This window comes from Echinops telfairi, unplaced genomic scaffold (assembly GCF_000313985.2).
Source record: "Echinops telfairi isolate 266 unplaced genomic scaffold, ASM31398v2 ScPeMD7_5592;HRSCAF=6446, whole genome shotgun sequence".
NCBI classification, from domain to species: domain Eukaryota; kingdom Metazoa; phylum Chordata; class Mammalia; order Afrosoricida; family Tenrecidae; genus Echinops; species Echinops telfairi.
Window position 1 is genome coordinate 7,802,389 of NW_022109491.1, and position 26,847 is coordinate 7,829,235.

Sequence of the window (26,847 nt, forward strand, 5' to 3'; positions counted from 1 at the left end):
GGAAGACCATGTGTGTGCGTCTGGGTAGCCTAGGGAAACAAATCCACAGAACCTCATACGTATGTAACAGAGAGTTTTATATAAAGGGTAAGTGTACATTAAGCATCCCAGCCCAGTCCAAGCCCATAAGTCCGACATTAGCCCCTATGTCCAACACTGATCTACAAAGTCCTCCTCAAACTCAGAAAGCACACCTTACGATGCTGACTGCAGGAGGAAAGCCAAATCAGTGAACGTGTAAGCATCTCTGCGCTGGCAGGATTCTCCATGCGGCTGCTCCAGCACCCAGGCTGACCATCAGGGAGCAAGAGACCAAAGAACAAGAAGGGTGAGACTCACTGAGCCATTTCTCTCTCCACCCTTCAATTAACTGCCCTTCAATTAATCCCACATGTGTTTATCGGCCAGGTTGGCACAATAAACCTTAACTAGCACACCATTCTCAGCATTTCTCAAACTACAACCACCGGAGAAGAAATTCAAGCCTCTTGTTACAATATTGAGAGACTCCATGGGCAGAATATTGAGTGTGGCACAGGAAGCATCAAAAGAAGATGAAGGGACACACGGAGTCACTGTACCAAAAAGAATTGCTTGGTGTTCATCTATCTTACAAAAAAAAAAAGTCAAACTCACTATTGAGTCAATGCTGATTGGCTATGAGACTGTAAGTGTTTATAGGAGGAGAAAGCCCAGTCTTTCTCCCTCGGAGCTGCTGGTGGTTTTGAACAGCTGATCATTCAGATCACAGCCCAACTTGTAACCACTGCACCACCAGGCTCTCTCACCATCTTGGGAGGTAGTGTATGGTCAAGAACTGACTTGATCAAACGCTAGGAAGAAGACCAAGCTGCGCTGAAAGCATCTATGAAAACGAGGCTCCCGTTTTCAACAAATGGGTGCAATGCTGGAAGCCTTCGCTCATCTATGCCAAGAAATTTGGAAGGCAGCTACTTAGCCTCTGACTGGGAAAAAAAATCCATATTTGTGCCCATTCCAAAGAAAGATGATCCAGCAGAATGTGGAAGTAATCCACCATATCATTATCACACACAAGTAGGATTTTGCTGAGGATAATTCAGAAGTGAATATAGCAGTGCATGTATAAGGAACTGCCACACATTCGAGCCAGATTCAGAAGAGGACATAGAACATAGGCTGTTGGTGGGTGGATCTTGGCTGACAGCAGAGAATACCAGGTTGACCTGTGTTTTATTGACTCTGCAAAGGCACTCAGCTATGTGGACCGTAACAAAGTAGGGTAACATTATGAGGAACGAGAATTTCAGAACACCTAGTTGTGCTCACGCAGAACATTACGTGGACAAAGAAGCAGTTGTTGGAAAAGAACAGGGGATATGGTGTGGTTTAAGATCAGGAAAGGTGTGTGTCAGGGTTGTATCCTTTCTCCGTACTTATTCAATCTGTATGCTGAACAAATAATCTAGAAGCTGGACTATATGAAGAAAATAGTTATGTCGCCAGGCTGCTAACTGCAAGGCCAGTGGTTTGAAGTCAGCAGAGGCTCCACAGAAGAAAGACTAGGATTTCTACTTCCACAAAGAGTTACAGTTTCACCAAGAAAGGAACATAGCACAGCAGCAATGGGAGCAGAGCCAAGCCACAAAGCCCCCGAGCCCCCCAAATAGACTTCAGGCTAGATGGGGCAGTTCCCAGGACTCCCCAGGACCTGTGGGGAGATCATCATAAAGGTCAGTGGGTGGAAAGTCTTGTGGATCCAGTGGCTTTGTAAGCATCTTAGAACTGGTAGGGGTCTCCTCATGGCTCCTCCAGCTCAGGGCACTAGCACAGTTCCATGTGTTTTGGCAGCCGTAATTTCTCCCAGGGAGTGAGCCTGTGTCCCGCCTCCAGTGAGCTATTTAGCTCCTTAGCGCCTCCAAATGAGGTCATCAAGCTATGACCTGATTGAGAGGCTAGATTCCACTCCTTCACTGTGAATCTTCAAATTGACACCAGATTATGTAACTACCACATGGATTTATGAACTTGATCTAGACGGGGCTGGGATGGTTTCTCAATATTCAACTGCTCATGTTTATAAAGCTCTTTCTTACACACATATGAGGGTCTGAATTTGTTTCTCTAGTCAACCCAGACTAACACAGCTATGTTTTAAATTTCCGCAAACCCAACAGTTTAAGACAACCCGCATTCATTAGACAATTTGGTAGATAAAAGTAGCAGCATGATGTGGCTGGGCTCCCTGTTGTGAACTGCCATTGAGTCAATCCCAAACTCCTGGTGACCTTGTGCACAATGGAATAGGATCACTGTGATGCACAGGCCTCTCTTCCTAGACTGTTCCCAGTCTCACAAGGCTGAAATCAAGGTGTCTGCCAGGCAGCCTTCCTATCTGGGCACTCTTGGACGAATCTGGACCAATCCCATTGCTCACAGTGTAGGGCCGAGGGCCCCATTTTCTGGCTTCCTGTCAGTGGAGGTTTGCTCTGATCTACTAGAGGCTGCCCACATCCCTCGCCATGTGCCCCCTCCATCGTCAAAGCCAGCAACACAGCATCTTCCTTATGTTACATTTCTCTCATGTTTCAAATCACTTCTGCCAGGAAGAACCAGTCCTTTTTAAGCCCCATCACTTAACCCCCGACTAGCCAGGCCTCCTGAGGGTAATCATTTTTTGTTAACCCTACGCCATATAGCTCCTCCCTAGGAGGGAGTTAGAGACGGTATGGGTCATTATGGTTTCCTTTGGATTCTGCCCACCATCAAAACCCAACTCGCTGCCATTGAGTTGATTCCAACTCACAGTGACCTGATAGGACAGGGTAGAACTTCCCCTGTGGGTTTCTGAGACTGTAACTCTTCACGGGAGTAGAAGGCTCCATCTTTCTCCCGCTGGCCCCACGGTGAGCAGTGAACGTTGTTCTTATGTTCCCGGAGGAATTGCTTTGCTCTCAGGAATGATTCTGGTCTTGAGTATCACCACACAGCCTTGGCATCCCCAGACTGAATGAGCATTGACCTGTAACTCCATTTAAAACCACATCCCATGCCCGCTAGCCCCTTCCCTGCGTCATCAAATGGTAATACCGCGATGTTTCTGCAGGCGACCTGGGGAGCCTCCGCTGGACCGGGGCAGTATCCCCTGGCTGGGCCATGCTCTGGAGTTTGGAAGAGATGCTGCCAGCTTCCTCACGAGGATGAAAGAGAAACACGGCGACATCTTTACCGTAAGTGCCTCTTGTGCCTCTGGGGAGAGAGGGGAATGAGCAGCAGGCCTGCTTGGGGCAGAGTGATTTCCTCAGCACCCATCCAACTTGCTACCCATATGTCTTGCCAACTGTACATTCAGTGCTAACCTGATACTCATCTTCAATAGCAGCTATGCAATCATTCAATATCTTTTCAATACTTATACATCCAACTGCCTTTCATTCTCCATTCAGCTTACAGCAATGCAACTTCTATCCATCCATCCAACCATCCTTCCTTCCATCTATCATTACACCTATGTACCCAATATCTGCTCAGCAAACCCCCAGTATTTATCCAGCTATTTCATTGCGTGCATCTTTCTTTCCATGTAATTTTCCATGATCTGTCTTTCTATCCATTCACTCACGATCCATCCCTCCATGGCTTTACCCATCATTTACCAAATGCTCTTCCATTCATGTACTCAACATCCATCTCTTATCCATAATTTAGTTTCTACCAACTCCCATTTCTCTATTTATCTACCAAACCCTCCATCCATTAGCCATTATCCAGCAATCAACGATCCAGCCATTCATTGCCCAATGTCTGCTCATCCATTCATCTTCCACTCCGTGAATGCCTATTTATACCCCCTTCAGCCTTCCAGGATCCATTCAAGCAACTGCCACCCATTTATCTAATTCCATCTAGCCTTCTAACCTCCATCCATCCCTGCAACATCCATCATTCAATCTGTTTACCCAGCATCCATGGAGCGACCTGCCATCCTTGTACCCAATACTTTTTATACATTTATTTCCCAACTAACCCATCTATCAATAATTTTCATCCTTAATTTATTCATTGAGCTATACATTCATTTATCCACTCTTCTAGCAATCTATACACTAATATTTATTCAATGGCACCCACCCATCCATCCACTTATCCATCTTATTTATCTATCTACGATGCATCCACTAGCGGGTATTCAACAGCATTCGTCCATCCTTCAATCCACCCACTTATTCTTTTATTCACCTATCCATGTACACATCTAAAAATGACCCATTAACATTTACCCATCTCTCTCTATAGGAGCCCTCCTGGTGTAGTAGATTATGAGTTGAGATGCCCACTACAGGGTCAGCAGTTTGAACCCACCAGCCGCTCTTCCAGAGAAAGACCAGGCTTTCTGTTCTTGTACAGATTTACAGCTTCAGAAACCCAAAGGGTTTCAGTTCTAGTCTGTTCTGTAGCATCGCTGAGTCAGAGTTGACTCAATGGCAGTGAGTTCACATCAATCCACTCATGCATCCATCCACACGTCCAACTCTCCATCCGTGACACACACCCTATTCGTGTGCTGCCTCTTCTAGGCAGATCTTTCCTGATTTCTGGAGATACGGCAACAACCGGGATGATCAGGGATGGTGTTTAAGGGAGAGATTAAGAGCACTTGGGTCAGTTCCAAAAAAGCCCTGAATCCACGTCCTAGCACCGCCATGCTGACATGTGTGATCTTGGACACATTCATTTCTTCTCGAAGCCTCACCTTTGCAGCTGTGGGTGAATGAACGATGGTCCCTGTCTCAGGGTTGGCACAGGGGCGTGGGGGTGTGTGTCTATGAGAGAATACTGCCAGTTAAGGGTTTGCTGGGAACAGTGACCCCTGAGAGCTGCTGTTGTCCACAGTAACACTCGCCCCTTGGCCCTTGCCGACTTCCCACAGGTGCTGGTGGGCGGCAGGTATGTCACCGTTCTCCTGGACCCCCATTCCTACGACTCGGTGGTGTGGGAAGCTCGCACCAAGCTGGACTTCCATGCCTATGCCATCTTCCTCATGGAGAGGATCTTTGATGTGCAGCTTCCGCATTACAGCCCCAGCGACGAAAAGGCCAGGATGAAGCCGTGAGTGGCTGAGGGGTGCCTGGTGGTGGGCCAGGGTGGGTGCCTGCTTGGGCCCTGGGTAGCCGAGTATTTGGTTTTGCCCGAGACAGAAGATGGGTGAGAAAACCAGAACAAAACAATCCGCCGGGATTGGGTGCAGGAAGGCTTTTTTACACCTCCCTCCCTAGCTCTTTTGGGAGACAGCCTGGTTTCAGCACATCGGGGTTTGGACCAGCCCGGCCTGGATTCAAATCCCAGGTCTGCACTTTCTTGCTTTGTACACTTGGGCGAATCACGTCTCTTCTCTGAGCTTCTGATGCCTCCTCTGTAAGATGACGGGGGTGGGTGGGGGTTTGTGGGGCGGTTCATATTTTTGAGTCCCACTTCCGTGCCAGGCACCATGTGTAGTCCCCATCAGTCTTCCCAGCAGTGCTGGAGGGTGAGGTATGGGCAGCCTCATTTACAGCTGAGGGCACTGAGGCTCAGAGAGGGAAGCAATTTGCTCCAGGTCCCGGGGCTAGGAGGCGGTGCAGCTCCTTCAATACAAGGAATCCTTGTATCAACCAGAGGACCTGTTTCCTCTGCATTCACTCAGCAAGCAGCTGAGAGCCTACTATGTGCTGGTCATGCTTCCAGACATAGGGGGTGTGGGATGGCGTCGGGCAGGATTTGAAGTCCCGGCCCGTGCCAGGCATCTGATGGGCACACCTTTGTGTGTATACGTTGTGTGTGTATGTTAACCCCAGGAGGTGGATTTTCTCATCTTTACTGTGCAGATGGGGAAATTGAGGTTCAGACAAGTGAAGGGACTTGTCTGAGGTCCACCGCCCGTCAGTGGTGGAACCTGAATTTGCACCCGGTTCTGCCGACTCCTCAGCTCATCCCTTATCACCTGAGATGATGGCGCCTGCCAGGTGCCATCGAGTCAGTTCCAACCTGGCCCAGTCCTGTCCCGTGCTCACGATTGTCCTGCTCCAGCCTATCGCTGCGGCCGCCACCGTGTCCCTCCATCTGACCCAGGGCTCCTTCTGCTGTGCCTCCTTCCTACTTTACCAAGCATGATGCCCTTTTCCAGGCACTGGGCTCTCCTGACAACGTGTCCAAAGGCGAGTCTTGCCATCCGCCTTCTCAGGAGCACTCTGGCCGTACGTGTCCCAAGACAGATTTGTTTGTTCTTTGGACCTGTCCATGGTACTTCTGGTATTCTCCACCAGCACCTTTACTCAGCGGTATTGACTCTCCTTCCGTCTTCCTTATTCAATGCCCGACTTTCGCAGGCATCAGAGGCCACCGAAAATAGCGTGGCGTGGGTCAGGCACCCCTCGTCCTCAGAGTGACGCCCTTAGTTTTCAACACTTCCAACTGCTGAGCTCTCGTGCAGCGGATCTACCCGATGCAATGTGCTGTTTGATCTTCGCTGCTCCCATGAGCATTGACTGTGGATCCAAGCAGGATGAGATCCTTGACCCCTACGACCTTGTCTCCATTTATCATGACGTCACCTACTGGTCTACTTGTGAGGACTTTGGTCTTCTTTACTTGCAGTTAGAATCCATTGAAGGCTGCCGTCCTTGATCTTCAACAGCAAGGCAAATAGCACCTGTGTTTGGCCCTGGGGAGCTCACTCAGGGTGGGAATCTTTAGGCTTCTATTTCCTGGAAGAACACCCCCCCTCCCCCAGAGTTAGGAAAAGCATCTAGAGAACCTATGTTCTGAGGATGACCAAAGCTGGGGAAGCCAGCCCCATGGACGCAGATTTTACCCAGTTATGGCCCTGGCCTTGTGGGACAGCTGCTAGGAGCATTCTGAGTCCACGTGTCCTGGGTGCTGTCCTTCCAGGGGTGCTGGTGAGGCTCTATGGACACCAGCAGTCCACAGTAGGCTGCAGCCTACCCCCCAGGCACTCCGAGAGATTCCCAGTGTCCTCCAGTGTCCGCGCTAAGGGATTCTGGGATTTCTCACAAGCTGCCCAGCATGTCTTCTGGGCCTGGAGGCCACATCTGTTGAGGGCCACCATTTGCACGGAGAATGAGTGCTTGGAGTGGACTTGGGGGACAGCTGGGCCTGGGTCAGGGGCTGTGCTAACTCTCATGTATTGACAGTGTGCTGGGTGCCATGCTAACCTCTTTGCCTCCATTACCTCACTGAATCCTGTCTCTTCATTTTCCAATGGTGTTCCAAGGAAAGCATCATAAAGCCTTTCTTACCTGGCAGCTCATGGGCTCCCTCTGCAGGCTTTCCCTCATGAACTAACCAAGAAGCAGAATCCTAGTGGCGCTGCTATCCCAAAGGTCCACAGTTCGAAGTCACCAGTTTCTCCTAGGGAGAAAGACGGGCTTTTTTCTTAGAAACCTACAGAGGCAGTTCTACTCTGTCCTACAGGGTCACTAAGAGTCAGAATCAACTTGATGGCAGTGAATTTTTTGTTTTGTTTTCTTTTGTTTTAAAGGGATGGTTATGCATTGGGCTGAGATCTTCATGGTCGGCAGTTTGAAACCACCAGCAGTTCTATGGGGAAAAGATTGGGCTTTCCACTCCAGAAACAGTTACAGTCTCTGAAATCCAGAGACACGTCTCCTCTGTCCTGAGGGCTGCCATGAGTCAGAATTGACTTCGTGACAGCAAGGCTTTGTTTTAGAGCAGTGGCTCTCAACCTTCCTCATGCTGCAACCCTTACATCGAGTTCCTTATGCAGCCGTGACCCCCAAACCATAACATTATTTTCGTTGCTACTTCATAATTGTAATTTTGCTACTGTTGTGAATTGGGCAACCCCTGTGAAAGGGTCTTTTGACCCCCAAAGGGGTGGCGACCCACAGGTTGAGAACCGCTGTTTCAGAGCATCCTTGTGGTAAAGAGCCGCGGTGACAGTGTTGGACTTTTCATCACAAGGTTGGCTGTTCAAACCCACTAGTCGCTCTGGGGGAGAAAGATGAGATTGTAGTCTGGGGAATCCAAAGAAGCCGCCCGCTCTGTCCTGTGGTGTCACTATGAGTCAGAATGGATGGCAGCGGGTTTTGTTCGTGGGCTTGCTGTCATTGTTATTGACGATGATAACAGTAACAGCCTCTTCTCTAAGTCAGTCTCCTAAAGGCCCCCTTTTCCAATGAGGATCTTGTGCGCTGGAACCCTGGGGCCTGGGGGAGGTAGGTGCCTGTGGGCCTTTGCAGGGTCAACCTCTCACACCTGCTCCCTGCCCCAGGACACTGCTGCACAGAGACCTCCAGGCGCTCACGGAAGCCATGGATACCAACCTCCGCACCGTCCTGCTGGGTGACGCCACAGAGGCAGGCGATGGCTGGCACGAGATGGGGCTCCTTGATTTCTCCTACAACTTCCTGCTCAGGTGAGTCCCCTAGTGCTTCCTCCTGGGTGGAGTTCAGCTTCTGGGATCGAGTCAACCCTGGGCGGAGGTGAGGCAGGTGAACCCCACACATTTTGTGAGTAGGCAAGCACTTTGAAACATCAAAGGCCGATGGCTGTAACTGTGTAGAAGAGACCAGGCGTACTGGCTGGATAGAGACTGGTGGAAGTCCAAGACGATGGCCCTCGGTCACCCTCAGGGTCTGGAAATGGTCACCTTCGTGGCTCAATTTTCAACTAAACAATAGACAGGTCTTTCAGGGGAATCAGGGGCCCTGGCAGTCTAGCGGGTTACAAGGTGAGGTGTCAACCACACCACACGAGAAAGATGAGGCTTTCTGCTCCTATAAAGAGGTACAACCTCAGAAACTCACAGGGTCAGTTCTGCTCTGTCTTACAGGGTCGCTGTGAGGCTGAATCAACTCAATGGCAGTGAGTTTCACAAAACAGAGTCACACCAGTTGAGGTGTGGGCACCTTAGAAGACTCGGCCTGGGGGAGGGAGGGAAAACAGAGGAGCTAATACCAGGGCTCAAAAAAAAAAAAGAATACTCAGCCATCAGAGCTCAATGGGACAGCGTTTACGGTGAGAGCCTGGAGAACCAAGCAGAACATTGCTCGCTACAGTGCTGGAAGGGGCTCCCTAGGTTAGAAGCCGATTGCTTTGTTTTACCTGAGGTGATGTGAGTAGTAGCCGACTGGGTGGCAGTCAGGCAGTAAGAAGGGCGCTCACTCAGACTCCCCGATGTTGAGTCATTCCAACTCATAGTGAACCTGCAGACACTTTTGAAATCTTTTTTTTTGAAACAGCTTTTTTGTTTGTTTTTTGAAATGGTTTTATGGGCACTTCACCCACATATCACACAATTCAATAGTTCAATCATATCCAGAAGAGCTGTAGAATCATGACCATCATTAATTTTAGAACAGTCTCTTCTTCCCTGTACTCATTGTTATCAGCATAACTTGTAAAAATCGTGGCAAAAATATACACAACAAATCGTTCTCCAATTCAACAACTTCTCCATGTATGATTCAGTGCCCTTGATTGGACTCTTTGTGTTGTGCAACCGTTATTGATATCCCTTTCCAAATTATGCCACCATCGTTAACATCAACTCAATGCTCCCTGAGCAAAGACTCTTCCTCCTTCACCCATTGGTAACCACTGGTCAGCTGTGATTTCTTGTTCCTGTTTTTCAGTAGTTTTCTTTATATAATATTCACATATCATACACTCCCACAGTGAAGTTGCTTTTAAAAAGAGTTGTATAAACATCATCACAATAAGTCCTAACGCTCCCTCCCACATTCATTGTTTGCTCTCCAAATGCCCTCACTCCCCGCCCTCCCCGTTAAACCATTGCATCCGTTATTGTCTCTGTGCATCACTCCCTCTGTGTTTCATAGACTGGGAAACCTAACAGAAGCACCAACAAAGAAACAGAAAGAAAAAATAATGACAGTATAAAGATAAAAAGTAAGAAAGAAAGACAACCAAGAATATTTTAAAAGCCACAGAAGAAATTTCTGTTGTGGAACAAACGAGAAATACTTGAGCCTAGAACAAATTCACGTTGGGTCAAGAGGGAGGTCAACTGGCCAAGTATCCTGTTACATGTGGTTCGATCCACCCTAATTGAGTTCACAATCATCTCTGTCTGATAGGAAAGCTGTTAGAGCCTTAATCTGACTACACTCTGCAGATGGATTTTGGACTCCCTCCATAGCCGTCTAAAAATTGGGCATTCACAAATTAAGTAAGCTCTGATACTTTCCCCTTCATCATATTTGGATTTTGTTATCATCTTTGGATCACACAGACTGGTGTGCTTTTTTGATGTGGACACCTTGCTTAGATGGCTACTTGTTTGAATATAAGCCTTTAAGACCCCAGACACTAGTCTAATAGCCGGTCACCATCTGCTTTCTTCACCACACTTTGCTATAGCATCCTTGTCTTCATCGATCTCTTCATGAAGGTGAGTGTGAAGCAGGGCCACGTTATCAGAATGAACTCTTCTTGGATTAGGGGTAGAATGAAGTGGGAGCCCAGAATCCATCTGCTTGTCCAAGAGTTAAGAACGACTCTGGTTGACGTCTGCAGTCATATTATGACAAAGCCAAAAACAAACAAGAAGCAGGAAAACAAAAAGCCAAAGAAACAAACAAGAAAAGAAAGCATTATCAATCATCAGCCTGGGGTATAAGGTAATTACATTGATAACATGAATAACTTATCCAATGACATAGAATGTACAGTCCTGTTGAGGAGTTGATGTGAATATAGTCCAACTGTGAGCTGCAGTCCAGGAGTTGTTGCTTTGTACAAATTGGTTTCTTAATGGATCGAGCTCTGTTTATATTGAGCTCAGGGGTTGGTGCTACATTCTTGTAACATTCCTTATAAGGGCAGATCCTTGCCTAGCTGATTAAAACCTGTCATGTTAATACAAGAGGAACATTGAGATATGAGATATATGGTGGGTATGGGTCCCCTTTCATTGGACACCCACGAAGCCAGGGCCCCATCCCACCCAAGCTCCAGTGATCACCATTTCCACAGTCTTGGGGTGGCCATCCTTTGCTTCCTCTTCCACCAGGGAGTTTTGGTACAAGGGTTACAGGTAGTTTTGAGGGAGGGCCCACTTTGTTCCTGGGCTTCCATCCGGAGTTCTTCTGGTGTGGAATCTTTACTGGAGCAGAATCTCATCTTTCCCCACAAAAGGCAACTGGTGGGCTCGAACCAAGGACCCTGGGGTTAGCAGCTCAAAATGTAGCCCATTGCACCATTGGGGATCCTTCAATGGGGTGCTTCAACTGGGGGTTTAAGTAGAGGCTTGACACAACTCATTTTAAAGAGTTCGTAGCTGACCCCCCTCCCCCGGCTATGGGTGAAGGGGTGGAGTTAAGAAGGGAGGCTGCTGTTGAAGGGGGAGGCACGGATGGCCTGGACCAGGGAGGTGGCAGAAGGATGGCAAGAACCTGGGTGATTTATGGGGACGAGGGGATGGGCTGCCGACTCGGGGGCTGGAGGGCATGGGCAGGGCAGTGCAGCGGATCGAGGACATTTCTTGGGTTAGGGCAGTATCTTCAACTGCCCATCACTTCAGAAAAGGGAGTTCAACTCCTCTAAAAAGCTAGCTCCCCATAGTTTCGAAATAAAGCACACCTTTCACAGGTACACCCGTGTGAGTCCACAGACGTGACGTGTGTGCATCCACGTAGCTCTGTGTGGGCTCACGCATGGGCATCTATCCCTCACAACAGCTTTGTGAGGCTGGTGTGTGGCAAATCCCATTGGCCAGATGAGAACACTGAGGCCTAAAGAGCCTCCCTCCTCTGCCCAGAATCCCACCGCTGGGGCCTGGCCGGGCTGCCCCAGGGCCTGCGTTCCCAGCATGACCCTCTCCTGGAAGCAGCCGCCTTCTTTGACCTGCTGTGTGGCTGCAGCCCCAGGGCTGGCCAGTCCCTGCACAATGAAGAGAGTGGCTGTGACCCACCCTGATTTGTCCCTTGCTCCAGATTTGGGTGTGAATTTTCCCGGGTTTTACAGTGGAAGGTCAGCTCATTTTTAGGAAATCTCTCCTGACCAAGCCAAACACCTTCTGGCAAGGAATCCAGTCTGTGGGCGGCCCCTCCAACACTCTCCTGCTAGGAGAGGGTGGCTTTTGTCCCAAGAAGAGGGGACCCAGGGTCTTGGGATGGCGAGAGAGAATTCCTCCTGGCCAGTTCAGAGGCTCCCAGAGGAAGATTGCAGAAAGTGTTGGGGTGTTCTGAAGGATTGCCTCCTTTTCGTGCGACGGGACTGTCAGATATGTGTTGGACAGCTAACCACAAGGTGGGAAGTTCAAACCCTTACCAGCCGCTCTTCAAAAGCGAGATGAGGCATGTGTGCTCCTGTAAAGATCGACACCCTGAGACCGCAGAGGGTGGCCAGGAATTGGAATGGACTTGCTGGCCGCAGGCTTGGGGGTGGGTTAATGGCGCAGGAAGGTGGTGAGCTCTCCATTCCTGGAGGTATGGAAGCCAAGCTGGTTGACAGGGAAATGAATGGGTCCAGGGGGAAGGAAGAAGGGTGGCTTGGGTGACGCCAAAGCCAGAATCTTGGTGACCATGTAATGTTTCTCCGAGATCAATATTTTTAGGGCCAAGTTCTAACGACTCATCCATCTGCCCCTTGAATATTTTCCAAGGGCCGACCACCTTCCTGCGCAGTGCAGGTGCAGGGGGAGAGGGGGGCCAGGCTCTCTGCTCCTAGCAGTTCTAACCTACCAGCTACCTGAGGGAGCAAGCATGTGCCCCCGGGTTCCTTTGGCATACGGTACCATGCCAAGCACATTGCAGCGAGCTGACACCAACGCATTGCCAGGGACTGTGCAGTGCAGTATAGGACTGCTCCTAAGGGTTTCCGAGGCTGTAAAATCCTTATGGAGGCAGGTGGGTTTGAACTGCCAACCTTGCAGTTAGCAGCCCAAATGTTGAATCCACCATCCCACCGGGGCACCTCTGGCATACAGTAGGTGCTCATCAGATGGGAGGTGCAGGGATGCAGACAAACTTGTGGGCTGCTGGGGGTGGGCTGGACCGGGAGTGTTCACCCTCCCATCTGCTTGCTGTTCCCAGAGCCGGCTACCTGACCCAGTACGGAGTGGAGGCACTGCCCCGCACCCCGCAGAGCCAAGCCCAGGACCGTGCCCACTCGGCCGACGTCTTCCACACCTTCCGCCAGCTCGACCTGCTGCTCCCCAAACTGGCGCGCGGCTCCCTGTCAGTGGGTGAGCATCCTGGGGGCCTTGGTGGGAGAGAGGGAGCTGAGTTCAAGGTGAATGATCAGAGGCTGTGAAGGACGAAGACATCCCAACCCAGAGACAGTGGCGGGGGTGGGGGGAGCGGGCCGCGGGGGTCAGACCCCCCCCCCCCCAGCGGAGGCCTTCGGGTGCCCAGTGCCAAAGGGGCCTTGGAGACGGGACTGAGCCCGTCTGCCTGCCCTGGGGCCTGGGACTCTGCCCGCATACCTTTTGTCCTTGTCGTATTTGTTCTCAGAAGTGCTTAAAGGAGCGTGTGCTCATGAGAAAAAGTACAACCCTTTAGAATAATGTAGAGAATCATGCATTCTTCTCCACTCTGTCCCCACCCTAGTCCCCCTCTCCTCTGCACAGAGGTAACCACAGGGACCTGCTTGGAGTGGGTGCTACCAGAGCTTTCCCTAAACATGTCTACACACATGCGCGTTATCTTTCTTAACTTCTATGTTTACACTGTTTGGTGTGTTTGTTTGTTTTGCTACAAGGCTGTTTGTTGAATGCTTCCTCCCCATAAACAAGAACAATAACATGTTGTGGGGGGGGATACAGTTAAGAACAGCAGTTCTCAACCTGTGGGTCGAGACCCCTTTGGGGATCAAACGGCCCTTTCACAGGCTTCGCCCGATTCATCACAGTAGCAAAATGACAATGATGAAGTAGCAGCGAAAATCATTTTGTGGTTGGGGGTCCCCACCACATGAAGCACTGAACCCTGAGAACCGCTAGAGCTGACTCCTGCCCTGCTGGGTTTCAAGAACAGCAAGCGGATGGGGCTGCCAGAGGGGGTTTTTTTGTAAGGTATCATTGACGTGGGGGCACTGGGGGCTCAGAGGCAGCATTCTAGCCTTCCACGCAGGAGGCCCTGGTTCGAGCCCTGACCCATCCGCCCAAAGGGCCTGACCGAGTCCACTCTCTTCCCTCGCAGATGTTCACCATCTTCCGCTTGTTTGCCGTCCTGTTGTCCTTAGCACTTCCCCACAGCCGTGTCAGCATGGGGGTCTCAGCCTTCAAACTCCCGGCCAATCTGATGGGCCCAAAACCCCCAAAGGCCTCTGGCTGTCCTCAGCTGTTCCCCACGCCCGTGGTGGGGAAGTCTTTGAGCATTTCACCAGGTCTTTGCCGCTCCTTCCCGTGAACCGGCCGCTTCGTGTTCCCGATCATCTTTTGTGGCGGTGTTGGGGACTCTGGTGGAGTTCTCACCTCCCACTTGGGAACCCAGGGTTGGACTTCCGGCCAGTGCCTCGCATGCCCACCCACCACCGGATTGTTGCTAGGACGCTGAGCAGGTTTCTGCGGAGCTAGAGACAAAGGCGAACTAGGAAGAAAGGTCTGGTGATCAATTTACCAAACCCGTCCGGTGAAAACCTGATTGTGAGGGTGGGGCAGGGCGGGACACGCTTTGTTCTTGCAACGTGGTCTTCAGTCATAGGCCCTTCAGTGGCAGCTAACAAGAAGCCATGTTACTCATTCTCTTATGAATCCTGCCGTCTGTACTGGAAGGTTGGCCTTATCCCTGTCTGGGGAAACTGAGGCTCTGGAGGGTGACGTCACTGATCATAGGCACACAGCTGGTAGATGGCAGAAGCAGCACAATGGGAAATTGGTCTGACTGGTGGCAAAGCCGTGGTATGGAACACCCGGCACCTGGTAGGCTCTCAGTACACATCCCAGCTTTTGCAAGAAAGAACAGGTTTCCACGTTGTCCTGGAATCCCCTTTCTGAGGCCCCAGGGGAGTAGGGGGCGCTGGGTGTAGGAAGGCTGCACTTCCCAGTCCGGGCAGCAGGTGGCGGTGTTGGAGGAAAAATGCTCACCTGGAAAAGTTGGTCCCAGAGGCTAGTGGGAAGGGTGGGTCCCAGACCTGGGTGCGGGGCTGGCGTGATGCAGGCGTTTCAGAAGAGCAGTCTGGCAGAGCCTGTCCCTAAACGCAGAATGCACACCCTCTGGCCCTCTATTTCCAAGTGTAGAAATTCCTCCTGCAGAAACGCTCACACGGAGCACAGGGACATGCAGACCCTCAGGGCCACCTTGCTTTTATTGATGGCAGTTGTTTGTCTTATTCCGGCAAAGTTTATTTTCACTTCTGAATGTGAAAATGGGAACAGCTGTCATGCTGAGTGGCTGAAGCTGCGGTTCTCCACGGTGAGATTTTCAAAGGCTTTTGTTTGTTGTTCTTTGTCAGTTTGTTTGGTGGAAATGCACTTGTCGCTGAAGACTCCTAAGTCCATTTCAGCTGTACTTTTCCTCCCTTGACTGTAAGCCACTCAGACCAATATGGAGGTTTGGGGATAAAAGACCCTGGAGGGATTTTTTTTTTTAAGATGCACATTGTGAATATTTACACAGCCATCTCAACAAACAAAACCAACAACAATAACCCTTAAGCCCTTCATAAAGCCACATGGCTCTTAATGGCAAATGGCAAACACAGTACTGTACCCACCACCGGGGCAGTGGACATTCCTACCCTATTCATTGCTGGGGAGTCGACCTTGACTCACCGTGATTCCGTGTACGTTGGGAAGAACTGTGGGCTCAGTTTATTTATTTTTCCTGATGGTAGATTGCCAGGCCTCTCCTTTGCAATGCCACTGGGTGAGCTGGAACAAACACACACTCTCACACACACACACTCACATGCACACACTCACACGCGCACACATTCACTCACATACATACACATTCACACATGTGCACACACTCACATACACTCACATACATACACTCATACATTCACACACATACTCTCACACACATTCACTCATACACACACACTTACACTCACATACACACGTATCTACACGCACCTGTGGACCACTGGCTTGTAGCTTTCAGACACTGAAGAGGATGCTGTTTCCCGTCTTGTGCACCCCATGGCATCAGCTTGCGTCTCTCTGCCCATGAAAAGCTCCTTCCTTTCCTCACTGCTGCCCGGGTTTCCAGGGCACAGCGTGCTCTTCAATGCTGGTTGTGAACGGGGGCTGGTCTTTGTGGCCAGCAGAGGGCTTAAAGATGTCTGCGTTAGAGGCTCACTTTACAGTCAGAAAATTCCTCTCCTTTTCAATGTTCAGGCCCTTGACTGTGCTGGGCCGTTGTCTGGGGAGGGGAACCTGTTGGAAGAGTTGTGGGGCCTCTTCCTGGCCCTCCTCCTTGACTCCACCTGCCTTCCTTGGAGGTATTTGCGTTCGAGACCCTGATCTAAGTCTGCGATGGCCACATAGGCCGTGTCTCATGTCCCCTGAGTGGCGCTGTGCTGAGCCCACCCTGCCAGATTCTGCATGCTTGCGGCTCGCTTTGCTCAGGATCAGATGCTAGTGGGGGTACTGCAGGTTTTGTGGCCCTTCCCGGGCTCTGTAAAGAAATGCCTTTGAGTTAACACAGATATTTATTGAGCATCTACTACAAGTCAGTTGCTAAGGACAGAGAGAGGAATGAAACAGACAAGGCCCCCACCTCTCAGGAGGCAAGACCCCTCGCCCCTTCCCAGTGGGGGTGACACAGACAATAAGCAAGTCCACACTGAAAGGGAACCCCAGAAGCTGGACCTGTCCCTGTAACCTCATCACAAGGGAACGTCCCCATCGAGAGTCCCCCAGAAGACTCTTGGCTTCATGGCAGAGGCAGAGCAGGGCAGCCCTGGGCTGAGGATGGATCCCCTCTCCCCACCCCACCCACCCTGTCTGTGCTCTGTTCCTGCAGGCGATAAGGACCGTGTGAGCAGGGTCAAAGGTCACCTGTGGAAGCTGCTGTCCCCAACCAACCTGGCCACCCGGGCCCACCGGAGCACATGGCTGGAAAGTTACCTGCTACACCTGCAGGAGATGGGAGTGTCAGAAGAGATGCAGGCCCGAGCCCTGGTGCTGCAGCTCTGGGCCACGCAGGTAGGCACAGCGTTCCAGGGTGTGTGTGTGTGTGTGTGTGTGTGTGTGCACGAGAGTGTGTGGGGTGTGCGTGTGGGTTTGTGTGGGTGGCTCTGTTTCTGCAGGTTCTCGCCCTGAGGGCACAAGGATGTGTGAGTTTGCAAAGGTGGGCAGGCAGGTGTGAAGTTGCATATATAGATGTGTGGAGGTGTGCCCTTGTGAGTGTGTCCAGGAGTGGGCATGTGATACACCCCCTGCTTCCTGATTTCTAAACTGTCAAACAGCATCAGAGATAGAATTGTTCCTTTCACAGCATTTGGACATTCTTTGAAATTTGGAAAACGGTCAAAGTTATAGATACTCAGTAGGGGGGTAGTGTATTGTGCTTTCTCTGTCTCGCCAGCACTTGACCTCTCACCATGTTTCCTGTGTCTCTCGCTCTCTCTCGCACTCTGATTATTGGGTTGAACCGTGTGTTATACGGAGTGGACACGACGCCCCTTTGGTCCTGGCTGCTGTAGCTTGACCCTCCTGGGAGTGGGATCATTCTCATGCACGACCCCAGTGCAGAGGCCAACTGCAAGAGGCTCCTTGTGGACACAGGGTTCTTCTCCAATACCTGGTCCACATTCCACTTTCCCCAGCTGTCCCGCCCTGTCCTTTTCAGCTTATCTCATTCCAGAGCACACACCGCCCTTCCTCATCCTGCCTCCTTCCTCTTGTTGCGTCTGGAAGGTCCTGTGCCTTCCTCTGATTTCATGGCCATGGCATGTTCGAAGTGGACAGTCTGCTCATTTGGGGAATGCTCAGAAAGCTCCACTGAGACTGTCCCACAGACCACAGAGTCCCCGCCCCATGCTGTGTGTGCTTCAGTCGTGAGTCAGGGGACACTCCAGGCAACGCCCTTGGTGACGTTAGGTGCAGGTTCTGGGATAGAAAATGAGGCCGTGGCTGGAGAGATCCTGGGGTCTGCTCCAGCCAGGGTGTTGAGGAGGCCTTTATGAGGAGGGGGCATGTGAGCCGAGCCCTGGACGGTAGAAGGAGCTGGCTGAGCGGTCTGAGGAAGAGTGGGGGCAGAGCATTCCAGGCAGGGAGGGGAAGCAGCAGTGCAAAGGCCTTGCGCTTGGACCGCACGCACCAGCCCTCTGGGAAACAGGAGTCCAGTGTAGCTGAAGGAGAGCCATTGAGGACAACTGTGCTGGAGGGCAGGGGCCCTGGTGACATAGTGGTTACAGGTTGGGCTGCTAACCGCAAAGCCCACAGTTCAAAACCAACAACCACTCCTCAGGAGAAAGAGGGGGCTTTCCACTCCTGAATACAGTTACAGTCTCAGAAACGCTCGGGGCAGTTCTGCCCTGTCCTGTAGGGTCACCGTGAGCCAGGATGGATTCGATGGCAGCGAGTTTGGCTTTTTGGTTTTGGTGACAAAGGGAAGGGGCCATAGGAAGGCGGCACCCTGAGAGTGTCGGGGGCAGAGGAAGGGCAGGCTCGGTCTTTGGTTTGAACAGAATCCCTCTGGTTGCTACAAGGGAGCAAGGATCATAGAGACACCGAGGGGTGGTGGGGCCCCTGCTGTGACGCCGGTGAGGAAGATGAGGCAGGTAGGCAGCAGCTGGGGCGTCTGGCAGATGTGGACAGCTTCTGGAAGCTTCTGGAAGGCAGAGTCCAGAGGGTAGGGTGAGAGGAAGGAAAAGGTGAGGGTACGGCAATCTCCCACCCTGACCGCCCACAGCTAAGGCCCCCCACCTTAGCTGTGACATTGGATAGACTCTGAGTGATTCCTTGCCCATCGACTCAAGGCTTATTTTTAGTTTTCTCTTAGAGCCATTAACTGTCCTGGCAGGCTGGGGGTGGGGGAGGCTGTGTTTAATCAGCAGCTGTGCCCCCATTAGTGCCTAATAACATATTTATGGGCAGAGATGCCTGGGAGCTTCAAAGTGTCCCCAGAACCCCTTGCAGAAGTGTTCCCCATCAGCAGAACTGGAGGCCGGCCCGGGGCTGGAGCGCAGGAGACCAGGGAGCAGCCTCTGGTGGCCGGTACAACCAGGCAGCCTCGGGCACAGGGTGTCCTTGCCAGCGTCGGCTGCTTCCAGGCAGCTGGAAAGACCCTGGAAGAGTTCAGGCTGTGAGAACAGGCCCAATAGTCTGTGGAGCTCAGGAGCTTCGGGCTCCGGCACTGCTGCCTGGATTTGTACCCTGGCGGGTCATTTACACATTCTGGGCCTCAGTGTCCCCATCTGTAGAGTGGAGGTGAAGTGGTTGTGAGGGTGAAGGGAGGTGATGCCTGAAAGACCCGACTTCAGTGAGTGCCGTGAAGTGCCAGCCACCTTCTAGGAGCTGCGACAGCAGGGAACAGGACAGGCAAAAGCCCCGTCTTCACGGAGCTGGCATTCCGGTGAGAGATCTCAAAGCTCCCCGCCATCGAGTCCATGCTGACTCACAGCGACCCCGCAGGATGGCGTAGAACTGCCCCTGTGGGTTCCTGGGGCTGGAAATCCACCAGGGCACAAAGGCTCAAGGTCAAACTGCTGACCTTGTAGCCCAACTACTAACCCCTGACACCCCCAGGGCTCCTACGGAGAAGATGGACCCTGGGAAATGAGCAAACCAGCCTGGAAAAGCAGGAGCTGAAGTGGCACAGTGAGTTAAGGTTGGACTGCTACCCCAAAGGTCAGCGGTTGGAACCCACCAGCCACTCTGCAGGACAACGAGGTGGCCGTCTACCTTTGCGGAGATTCACAGCCTCGGAAACCCTCAGGAGCAGCCCGAGTCAGCTTGTTTGTTTATGTAAATGTCTATCCAGGGGAGTACGTTTTCTGGAGAAAAAAAGAAGCAGAGAACATTGGATTGTGGAGGGGTGGGAGCCCCTTCACTATGGTGGTTGTGGAAGACCTCACTGGGAGAGAATCCTAGGAAGGGAGGGATGGAGCCAGGTCGGCAGACAGAACGAAGGGCTTCCAGACACAGGGAATAGCAAGTGCAAAGGCCCTGGGGTAGGGATGACGGTGGTGGGCCCGAGGACTTTAGTCTTTCTTCTGAGCAGAGGAGAAATACAGCCTGCCTTCTGCTGCCAAGAACAGATAATCGCATGGGAGCATGGAAGCAGCCTGGGCTGAGGGGTTAGATTATGGATTTACATATTTCAAGGTGGAGTCAACAGGGCTGACTGTTGAATGGGACCCTGGAAGAAGGTCTCAACTAACAGGACTCCCACCCACCACCCACCCCCTAATTGTGACCTGAGGGTGGGAAGGATGTGGGCAGGGCTGAGGCAGTCTGGGAAGGAGAGGGTTTGGGAGACTGGATTGGGTTGTGGGGCGTGAGAACTGAGTGGAGGCCAGCAGGGTGCCCAGGATAAGAAGTTGAGGTTTGAGGATGGGGCTGGGGACGGGGCTGGGGTGGGGGGCGTGGGGAGCGTGCGAGTTGTCCGTGTGGACGTGATGATTAGAGTCACTGTACTGGAAGAGATTCCTGGGGACAGGGAGGATGGAGAAGGGGGCCAGACCCTGGGGCTCGGGCTGTCCTGTGATTAGAGTCAGGAAGACAAAGAAGAGACCCAGTTGCTCGCTGGGTGGGGGTGTGGGGGTGGGGGGGTATATATTGGCAGGAGAGCCGGGAGGCCTTCTGGGAAAGGCCTGGAGGTGGGTGTGACCAGCCCTGTCAGATCCGAGTGAATCACTGGAACTGATTAGACAGCCTTGAGTTGTGTGTGTCCCCCACCAGAGGCTTCCTGAGTGGCCAGGGTGGCGTCACATGTCACACGAGGGGTGGGTCAGCTCTCATAGGACCCTTATGGATGTCACCTAAATGGAGATGGTCCTCTGAAGGAAAATGGGGTGCCATTACCCAAAAGAGAGGGAACGGATACAGGGCAGGTGTGGCCGTGGGCGCCTCCCCTCCCCACGGACTGACTGGGTGACCTCAGTACCCTGAGGAGGCAACAGATGGCACCCTGGACTTGCACACAGTGGGTGCCCCCCGGGGATGAGCTACTGACATGGATAGAAAAGAGAGGGGAGATGGGGTTAGAGCGGAAAGGTCCTGGGTAAACTGAGGCAAGGCCCCACAGGAGAAGGAGCTCAGCTTCCAAGAGAGCTCATTTAGGATCTCTGGTGGCTGTGTGATGTCACACACATGTGTGCACACATAGACACACTCCCACATGCACACGCCACATGTACACCCACACGCACTCATGTGCACTCACACTGACACACACATGCTCACACACCCACGTGCACACTCCCACACATCTGTGCAGTGGGGAGAAGCCTGTCTCCACCTGCCACAGCTTTTTCCCAAAAGCCAACACGGTGGGTTCCGCCCAGCTCTGTAATTAATGAGCAGTGGCCCCTGTCAAACCCGGCCTTGGCGCTGAGTGAAGCCAGCACTGAGTTATTTATTGCCCACGGTCCCTTGGCCATTGACGTGGTGGACACAGCGAGGCCTGAGGCGTGGGAGGAACTCCCAGGGAGCTCCGAGGCTTCCTCTCTGATTGGTTCTAAGACTGGGCAGGCCATTCCTTCTCCCAGTCCGGGATCTCCTGCTGCGCTCCACCAGGCATGGAGAGACGGTGCGTGTGTCTTGGACGGCTGCCAGTTTTCAGACCCCAGCTACCACTCGTCAAAGTAGGAGATAGGACAGAAACTCCTATAACACTCTTTTTTTAAAAAATCGTTTTATTAGGGGCTCATACAACTCATCACAATCCATACATACATCAATTGTGTAAAGCACATTTGTACATTTCTTGCCCTCATCATTCTCAAAACATTTCCTCTCCACTTAAGCCCCCGGCATTAGGTCCTCATTTTCCCCTCCCTCCCCACTCCCCCCCCTCCCTCATGAGCCCTTGATAATTTATAAATTATTATTTTGCCATATCTTGCCCTATCCGACGTCTTCCTTCACCCATTTTTCTGTTGTCCATCTCCCAGAGAGGAGGTCACATGTAGTTCCTTGTAATCGGTTCCCTCTTTCTAACCCACTCTCCCTCTGCCCTCCCAGTATCGCCACTCACACCACTGGTCCTGAAGGGATCATCCGCCCTGGATTCCCTGTCTTTCCAGTTCCTATCTGTACCAGTGTACATCCTCTGGTCCAGCCAGACTTGCAAGGTAGAATTTGGATCATTATAGTGGGGGAGGAAGCATTTAGGAACTAGAGGAAAGTTGTATTTGGCATCGTTGCTACATCGCCCCCTGAGTGGCTCATCTCCTCCCCGAGACCCCTCTGCAAGGGGATCTCCAGTGGCCTACAAATGGGCTTTGGGTCTCCACTCCGCACTCCCCCCATCACTCACTATGGTAAGATTTTTTGTTCTGATGATGCTTTATACCTGATCCCTTCGACACCTCGTGGTTGCATAGGCTGGTGTGCTTCTTCTATGTGGGCTTTGTTGCTTCTGAGCTTGATGGCTGCTTGATTACCATCTTAAAACACTCTTAGGCCCATTGACTGGACAGGTCCCTGGAGCCATGAGCCTAAAGCTCTGAACCAAGAAAACCAAGCCTGCAGCCTGTTTGTCTGTACCTGAGAGGTGACCCACAGCTGCAGCCCTATTTTGCCTGCTGTTTCTTATTATAAAACTTAAAAGGTCAGCTGTTTGAAACCACCAGCCACTCCCTGGGAGCAAGGCAAGGCTTTCGGCTCCAATAAAGAGTTACCGTCTCTAAAGCCCGCAGAGGCAGCTCCACTTTGTCCTGCAGGGTCACTATGAGGCCGAACTGACTGGAGGGCAATGAGTGAGTCGTGTAGTCGTGTTAGTATCCCTGCTGGCGTAGTCGTGAAAAATCCCTTGGCTGCTCACCCCAAGGTCAAGCCCATCACCTGTCCTGCAGGAAAAAACATGGCAGCCTGTGTCTAAAAAGACTGACAGTCTGGGAAACCCCCAGGGGCAGTTCTACCCTGTCCTGTAGGGTCGCTATGAGTTGGCATCAACTGGACAACCACGGGTTTGATTCTGTTTGACGATTTTCCTGGAGCTGACGTATTTTTAAGGACTGCCTATATCCTTATGGAGCCTGGTGGTGTAGTGGTCACTCACTGGGCTGTGGTCCACATGGTCGGCAGTTTGAAACCACCAGCAGCGCCTTGGAGAAAAACTGGGCTTTTTACCTCCGTCAATAGTTACAGTCTCAGAAGCCCACAGGGGGTCGCTGTGAGTCAGTATTGACTGATAGCAGTGAGAGTGATAGATGAACCATCATTGATCCTCCTATTGATAGAGGTGGAGGCCATTCCTAGTGCTCTGCAATCCCCATCAGCATCCGTGTTTGTCCTCCATCCTGTGTGAGGGAGTGCCTGTCAGGAAAGGACTGGGTCAGCGTGCTCCTTGAAGACCCTTAGTATTCCATTATTCCGAGTGGACCTGGGGCCCCAGACACAGTCCCCCTCAGATAGAAGCAGTGATCTCGGTATCCCATCATACTTCTGTTAATCAAGATGTAGAATTGAAATACAGCTGTTCATTGTAGAAAATTTAAACATTAAAAGCGCCTTTAGAAGGCATTGGCATTATCCAGAAGCTACTCAGCATGCCCTGGTCTAGCCTCTTCATTTGAATTCTAAGCCACTTTTTCATTTCTGGGTCTCAGTATTTTCCAAATAGAGTAATGCCAGAGAGAGTGATCTTCATCGATCGGCACGTCTTCCTCCAACTGCAGACGTTTTCCTTTTGACCAAGTCTGTAGAAAGATGATCTGGGTGGCCTCAGAATCAGTGATTTTGTTCAAGGTCCTTGGGCTGGGCCAAGGACACAAAGCAGATGTAGGCCATGGCCTAAGGCTGAGGGTGATGCTGACCACCAGTAGATGTTTGACTCTGGCCTCTGGGCTCCTGTGTCTTGAGCAGGGCTGCGTCCTGAGGTAGATCAGGTGGCTCGCACTCCAGGCCTGACGTCTCATTTCAGGGAAACATGGGTCCAGCCACCTTCTGGCTCCTGCTCTTCCTCCTCAAGCAGCCGGAAGCCCTGGCCGCTGTCCGTGAGGAGCTGGAGGGCATGCTCCGGAGTGCAGAGCAGCCTGTCTCCCAGATGACCGCGATCCCACAGAAGGTTCTAGACAGCATGCCTGTGCTCGGTGAGAAGTCCAGACCCCCCCACCCCCACGGGGTAACATGGCTCTCTTCCACACCCCCTCCCACACGACTTCTATATCCTCCAACCTTGGGCCTCCTATGTTCTCAGACCAGCTATCTCCAGGCCCCAGTCTCAGCTGGCCGAGACTCATGATTTCAATGGGACATTTTGGTTGCAAGTAACAGAATAGCCTGACTTCAACGGACTTACTCAGACAAGGGACTTTATTTGGCATGTGTAGCAACAAATACCAGCAGTATCTGACATCAGGGACAGGCAGCTCCAAGGACTTGAACAGGGTCATCCAGACCCCGTCTCTCTCCATCACCCAGCCCAACTCTCCACCCTGCTGGCACCCATCGGTAGATTCTAAGGTGGTGCCAGTCTTCCTTGTACTTCCTGCACCCTTCCTACCCAAAGTCCCGGCCATGCGTATCACTGGGTCTGCATGGACCATGTGCCCATCGTGTTGGGACACTCTCACAGGCCAGTCACAGGTTTGTTGAAGGAGCTGGGGTCAGATGATCAGTGGCCAAACACCTGAGAGTTGGGCAAGACTGGTTCCCAGAAGATAACCAGGGGGTGGCTTCAGAGGAAGGGAGACTGTGGCGGGCAAGGATAAACCGTTGTTTGGATGCTCCATCCTCTCTGGCATCTCCCTGGCTCCCACCTCCCTCCCAACTTCTCTTGGGCCTCAAAACTCGAATCCTTTCATGCCCAAGGTCTCTAAAGAGTCATCGTGATCGCGTCTCCTTATCTGGCCTTTTCCAACTTTCCTGTGTGAACATGGACAAATCACACAGCCTCTGGAACGCGTGGGTTGGGGAAGCATGGGATGGGGTGAGCAGACAGCCTGCTGACCCTTCTTTTCACCCACACCCATGCAGACAGCGTGCTGAGCGAGAGCCTCCGGCTCACCGCGGCGCCCTTCATCACACGTGAGGTTGTGGTGGATCTGGCCTTGCCCCTGGCAGATGGGCGGGAGTTTTCTCTGCGACGTGGGGACCGCCTCCTCCTCTTCCCCTTCCTGAGTCCCCAGAAGGATCCAGACATCTACACAGACCCAGAGGTAAATCCCAGGGGCATTGGGATCAGCCCAGCTCTGCATTTTGTGTGCTGTGTGACGTTGAGCAGGTGCCCATCATGACAGCCCCTGCTGCACAGCTCCATCGTGAACACCTCGTGACATCATGTCTGAAAGGCCTGTCCTGTGCTGGGCACACCCAGTGCTCTGTAAGAGATGACTGAGAAGGGTATGACTGGGCGATTTCCTTCAAACACAAACTCTCCCTAAACTTCAAGATAGGGCAGACTCCACATTCGCTCATATATTTGGGTGCTTACTATGTGCTAGGTTCTGTGCTATACATCCACTCATCCATCCACCCACTCACCCATCCATACATCTATCCACCCATCCATTCATGCATACATACATACATCTATCCATCCATCCACTCACCCATCCAGACATCTATCCACCCATCCATTCATACATACATACATATATCCACTCATACATCCACCCACTCACCCAATCATACATCTATCCACCCATCCATTCATACATACATACATCTATCCAGCCAGCCAGCCACTCGCCCAGCCATTCATACACACATACATACATACGTCTACTCATCCATCCATCCACTCACCCATCCAGACATCTATCCACCCATCTATTCATACATACATACATCTATCCATCCACCCACTCACCCATCCAGACATCTATCCACCCATCCATTCATACATACATACATCTATCCAGCCAGCCAGCCACTCACCCAGCCATACATCTATCCACCCATCCATCCATACATACATCTATCCATCCGTTCACTCACCCATCCATACATCTATCCACCCATCCATTCATACATACATACATCTATCCAGCCAGCTACCCACTCACCCATCTAGACATCTATCCACCCATCCATTCATCCATTCATACATACATACATTCATCCATCCACCCACTCACCCAATCATACATTTATCCACCCATCCATTCATGCATACATACATACATCTATCCATCCACCCACTCACCCAATCATACATCTATCCACCCATCCATTCATACATACATACATATACCCACTCATACATCCACCCACTCACCCAATCATACATCTATCCACCCATCCATTCATATATACATATATCTATCCAGCCAGCCAGTCACTCACCCAGCCATACATCTGTCCACCCATCCGTTCATACATACGTACATCTATCCAGCCAGCCAGCCACTCGCCCATTCATTCATACACACATACATACATACATCTACTCATCCATCCATCCACTCACCCATCCATTCATACATCCACTCATCCATCCACCCACTCACCCAGCCATACATCTATCCACCCATCCATACATCCATACATCTATCCATCCGTTCACTCACCCATCCATACATCTATCCACCCATCCATTCATACATACATACATCTATCCACCCATCCATACATCCATACATCTATCCATCCATCCACTCACCCATCCATACATCTATCCACCCATCCATATATACATACATACATCTATCCATCCACTCACCCATCCATACATCTATCCACCCATCCATATATACATACATACATCTATCCATCCATCCACTCACCCATCCAGACATCTATCCACCCATCTATTCATACAT

The 26,847-nt window shown here is 51.5% G+C and overlaps 1 protein-coding gene across 1 annotated transcript in view; it reads left to right on the forward strand.

Annotated features, from left to right (window-relative positions):
- Positions 1 to 26,847, forward strand: part of PTGIS (prostaglandin I2 synthase) — a 44,939-nt gene that overhangs the window by 9,801 nt on the left and 8,291 nt on the right. Inside the window, exons 2-8 of the mRNA XM_004698052.2 lie at positions 3,086 to 3,209; positions 4,910 to 5,088; positions 8,270 to 8,413; positions 13,056 to 13,207; positions 16,935 to 17,116; positions 24,006 to 24,174; positions 25,061 to 25,242. Of these exons, the coding sequence (XP_004698109.1) occupies positions 3,086 to 3,209; positions 4,910 to 5,088; positions 8,270 to 8,413; positions 13,056 to 13,207; positions 16,935 to 17,116; positions 24,006 to 24,174; positions 25,061 to 25,242 (1,132 nt within the window). The remainder of the gene's footprint in view (positions 1 to 3,085; positions 3,210 to 4,909; positions 5,089 to 8,269; positions 8,414 to 13,055; positions 13,208 to 16,934; positions 17,117 to 24,005; positions 24,175 to 25,060; positions 25,243 to 26,847) is intronic.